Raw genomic sequence first — 5,212 nt, forward strand, 5'->3', positions numbered from 1 at the left:
AGGTCTCACTTTATTTGGGTACGTTCCTTCTTCACGTGAGCAGTTGTATGAATATCCCATTTTGGAATTCTGTTTGCAAAAACAATCGGTATTCATACAGCCACTGCCCGACAAACAAGCCGGGCAGAACAGATATGGTTAGTTACCCTTTCTTTCAAAATGGCCTAACGCGTAAATGTTATATGTGTAGTGTAGACCACCATTATCTTTATATGTCAAAAACTAATTTTACAGTATTATCTGACTATGACTATATTCTAGGTAAGGTAGTACGTCGGATAATTGAATGACGGAGACAAACGGGAAAAGAAATAACAATTTATTGGTTATAGTTTTGCACATTTAAGCAATCTAAGCAATAATAAAAGTGATTACAAATATCAGCAAAATTTCTTAATTGTTTTTTGGCTTCTTCTCGTGGAATGTATAGGTCGTCCTCTCTATTCTGTTTAATTCATGACAATCTAGCGAACAAATGGCGCACAAAACTTTACTCATGTTTTCAGGATTTGAGCGTAGCAAAGACTTGAATTCATCTTTTACCACTGTGGATTCACAATTCTTTTTAAAATAAGATACGGCTTTAAATTTTAAATCTTCGATCTTATTCAAAACGGCAATGCTAAGCATCGACATACAATTTCCATCCGACAAATTCTTGCTCAGTACTTTAGCGCACAATGCTTGTAAGCCTCTTACACCATAAATATTCGCCGCCTCGAACAGTTTTTCGGCAATGTCTTCAATATTCTTGATACTATATTTGTCGACGTGCATAAAATTCAGTAACTCTTGAAAAATCTCGGGATCTACATCCTCCACGGTGAAATTCCTCTTCGCCTCGTCGTGCTTTAATTTCTTATAGAAGACAACACTATGTGCGGCTACTAGAGTCTTACTTGCCGAAAATGTCTTGTCCTTAACTTGAAAGTTGATGAGATCGAATGACTTTTCCGTGAGCGAGAACTGAATGGATTCGTCACGATCGTTTACACAGTTATTACCGCTTCGGTTCTCGTAGGGCTGCTCAGAAATAAAAGTAATGAACTTAGTGTTGGAACACGATGGTAGAAACATTGTGAAAGAAACTTTGAGATGGTCACTGATCAATTCATTGTCCGTGTTGTAAATTGTGGTGTCATATGGCAAAAGAAAGTGCACTTCTCCTGAGCTTGACTGGTTCTCGTTGAATGTCAACATTTCCTTGCAGTTGTGAATCAAACAAACCCTGAGGGCGTAATTTATTTCATGAACGCTCGTTCTTTTCCATTTCGGTATGATAGCGATACCGAGCCAGTGTGGAAGACTGCTGAATTGTTGCGAAGAGACATTAGCGTAAGGGTGGTAGATCCTAACGACCCACTTGTAAAACGCATGCCTATGTGGCTAGAGTTCAAATGTGTGACGCAAGTTGTAGTGCTTACGGAAATCATGCACATTACATTCAATGCTGACTTTTTCACTATTAATAGTAACTTTGTTCATATGGAAAGGGAGACAGGTCGGTGTTATATTGTCATTGGATTGATGCAGGGATCTGCAAAAAACATTAGACTATTATTAACGCGTAGTTCAGGAACGATCAATGGAGTGGCACTTTACTAAAAATACATTGTCGACTAAAAGAAATTAAGGGCCCCAATTTATGTGGCGAAATGAATCTATCGTTTTACCCGCAAATAGAATCCGACGTGCTGAATCCCTGAAGTTGTGTACAAACTGCACAAAATATTTCCATCATGACTTTCGGCTTTATGTGCATTAGGGACTGAAAATCCTCGGTCTGGATTATGGACTCGCAATGTTCTTTAAGAAAATGTATGGCTTTAATTTTCGCTGCCTGGACCCGAAGCGGAATGGCGGCACCGAGAACGTGTACGACATTTGTAATCGATAACTGATCACTTAACACGGTAGCGCACACAGCTTGCAAATCCTTGAAATCGTATTTATCCGCCACCACCAGAAGTCTCTCGGCATTTTCTCTAATGTTCTGAAAACTAGCCCCGTAAACGAAGTTGAGCAATTCGCTGAATATTTCAACGTCAACGTCTGCAACATCGACTACGCCTTGCTCCTCCTGCATGCCGTTCGTGAATATGCCGTGGAAATAGGAACTGCTTTTCTTCAAAACGGCTCGGTGTGCCGGAATCTCCGTGCCTTGCACTCGAAATGTCACGTCCACGAAGGACTTCGATTGAAACATCGGTAGAAAACATTCGGTGCACTTATGGGCCATTCCAAAGTTTTCATCGCTGATCACCACGCGTTTCGCGTACATAATTTCGGCGAAATTTCTGTATTTTGTTTCAATTTTGAAGTTAAACATAAGTTCGTCCGTTCGTGTGGAAGAATTGCAATCTATCTTGCAACAGTCTATGCTTTCCTTAGGCAAATAAACTACCGTATAACCTCCGGCATACGCGGAGAAAATTTCTTTTGAATTCCTGAAAACTCGGAACTGGTAATTATTAAACTGCGATGAATCATAGAAAGTAACTATGGAACAAGTGTTAACATTGTTAACATGCTTCACACCTATACGCAACATATACGGCTCTCGAATTACCGCGATAGACTCAAACGTATTATTCAATTGAGCATAGTAATGGAAATCGAAGATCTTTAGATCAACGTTGAGGTAGGTACTACACATTTCCATTGTGATATTCGTTATGGGTGTCTCTGTCGACATGTTGCAAGTTAATCGTGTGCACGTATCTGCCGAAGAAACAAAGGCATACATAAATAAAGATTATAGTCGAAAACAATATAGTCGTTTTGTGGATGAAATTATATCGTTGCAATAGTGTAGTACTACAATATGCCGAAAAGAAATTGGTGCTTGGTCGCCCGGAGCGTTGAAAATGACACTTCTATTACCCACTGAACACCAAACCTAACAGTTATGTAACTTAAAACTAACAAATAACATAAAGTTTGTTACAATGTAATAACCTAACAGTTGCGTAACATAGAGCTAACTAGTTACATGACATTTGTTACAATGCAGGAACTTAACAGTTATGTAACATGGAGCTAACAGGTTACATAACATTTGTTACTATCATATCTATATAAATGTAGCATAACTTTGTTACTCTCATCTTACATTATGTTATTGTCCTGATATTACTGTGCATATGCAGCACATAATTGTAACAAAACAGAACTACATTGATGCTGTCATTTATTTTATTACATCATCGTCATTGTCATGATTCATCGTCAAATGTCATAAGATCAATATATGTCATATTTTGTTTACTACTCGTATAAAAAAACGTGATTTTAATTCATACGCGCATATACATTATCAGTCATTGTTTGGTAGTCGAATGAAATCTTAATTGTCTTTAAGTAAAATCAGATAGTTCATCATTACATAATTTCATTGAAAGACTGATTTGTCATTTAATATCTAACTATTGTCAAGTACCAAAAAATAATTAAAAATAAAAAGTTATATAATTTTGGATAAAATTGCGTGAATGTTTTTCATTAAATGTATGAAAAATTAATATTATTTTAAGGTAACTGAAATTATAACATTAATATAACATTAATATAACATGTTACCTTACTGAGTGGAAAATAATAACTAACATCTAACGTCCATGTTACTTTTGTGCTACATAACATGTTAGTTTCGGAAACGAATTATTTACCCAACAGTTGTATAACAGTGTTCACTAGGCACTAAATGTGTAGCAAAGGAAGCGGTACTACAAAGCTGATTTAAGTGGTTATACTTTATATTCAAATTTCATAAATCCTTAAAATCTATTTTATAAAGTCAATTATTCGATTCATTTTACATGGGTAATATGATACATATTTACGGCATTATACTAAATTCTAGAACCTCCGAAACCTCCGTACACAATCATAATCCTCCATCTATTCAACCATACCACTGCTTCCTTTTCTACACAGTCATCGGCAGAAGTTTCATTTCCACTGCGCTTGGCGGCTATGCATCAATCAAGAAACTCGCAGTATCGAACAATGATATTTTTAGGATAATTTTCAAGTTCTACGCCGTATTCAGCAAAACAAGTAACACAATGAGTATCTGAAATTGTATAAAACAATATGTCGATTTTGTCTCAAGGGGAAAACGTATTAAGGTGAAATGAAACTTCCAATCAATCATTAATACAAATAAAACACTATTTTTTATAGGTATTGAACCGAACTATCCGAAACTTTGACGCATAACATGAGAGCACTTAGCAGACACTTTCAAAATTTGTATTTTCGAAAAAAAAATGGTTTAACCCAGCTAAGACCGGAACCAAAATTGCGTCGAACTTCATATTTCGTTCAATATACGGCTATTGAAGGCTTCAATATGAGATACGAAAGTTTCGGGACAACTGTACAACAATTTAGAACACTCTAGTAATCGAGAAACTCGCATTTGAATGGAATAAAGTAAAAAAAAGTGTTCCGTGCGCTTCTGTGCTAAAACAATGGTAACATCGGTCTCGGTCTCGGAGGGAAAATTTAGTTAGCACTGAAATCACAAATAGCACACGGTGACATTCTGCAGTCAATTTGGGCATCGAAAACCATGAATCCTGGGAGTTTCTGGAGTTTTACTTCGATCTTTTTATAATTATTGTACGAAAACGACAGGTGGAGTATGCTATTTGGTCCAATACCCAATATAATTCGACACAGCTGTCGATATAAACACGAACGTCGATAACGTAGGTATTTATATAAAATATTAAAAAATTAACTAAAAAAATTACCGACGTCGATCAATTTTTTCGACGTGTTTCACTTCACCTTAACCGTTTTGGTGCCACGCAGCGCGATCGCGCTTTTCGCGTACTGTGGTGAACTGTGTAGTGATGTTTGGTCCCGATCGTTAATTCGCAACGCTATCGCGCTTTATGGCACAATCCGACACGAATTTTTAAAAACTCCTGGCACTAAAACGGTTAATCTACCGTGAGTCGTCAGCGACCACGTGGCACGAAATGTGTTAATATGGTTATTAACCATTTTCATTTTTAACTCTAAATTGCATCTTATGCCATTTTGCACATTATAGCCGGAGCGAGGGTATCGCATTGCAAAAATGCGGGGGGTACACATTAAAGACGTGTCGCACTAAAACATAAAATTTTCGTTTCCGTCGTCAATTGATCCTGTTTGCGTCGGTACGTTTTCCAAAATTGATAGTTCTGACAAAGAACTT

At 36.9% G+C, this 5,212-nt stretch overlaps 2 protein-coding genes across 2 annotated transcripts; both read right to left on the reverse strand.

The window, feature by feature from the left end:
* Positions 1 to 305: 305 nt before the first annotated feature.
* On the reverse strand, positions 306 to 1,385 carry LOC105700725 (speckle-type POZ protein-like). Its single transcript, XM_012426868.2, has one exon. The coding sequence runs from the start codon at positions 1,198 to 1,200 to the stop codon at positions 394 to 396; it is 807 nt and encodes a 268-aa protein (XP_012282291.1). The 5' UTR covers positions 1,201 to 1,385; the 3' UTR covers positions 306 to 393.
* On the reverse strand, positions 1,367 to 4,819 carry LOC105700726 (speckle-type POZ protein). The gene is made up of 3 exons (XM_012426869.2): positions 4,798 to 4,819; positions 1,674 to 2,297; positions 1,367 to 1,537 (listed from the first exon to the last, which is right to left on the reverse strand). The coding sequence occupies exons 2-3, from the start codon at positions 2,279 to 2,281 to the stop codon at positions 1,387 to 1,389; spliced, it is 759 nt and encodes a 252-aa protein (XP_012282292.1). The 5' UTR covers positions 2,282 to 2,297; positions 4,798 to 4,819; the 3' UTR covers positions 1,367 to 1,386.
* Between the last annotated feature and the right edge of the window lie 393 nt (positions 4,820 to 5,212).

The sequence above is a fragment of the Orussus abietinus genome, unplaced genomic scaffold (assembly GCF_000612105.2).
Source record: "Orussus abietinus isolate OABI.00-Male unplaced genomic scaffold, Oabi_2.0 scaffold994, whole genome shotgun sequence".
NCBI classification, from domain to species: Eukaryota; Metazoa; Arthropoda; class Insecta; order Hymenoptera; family Orussidae; genus Orussus; species Orussus abietinus.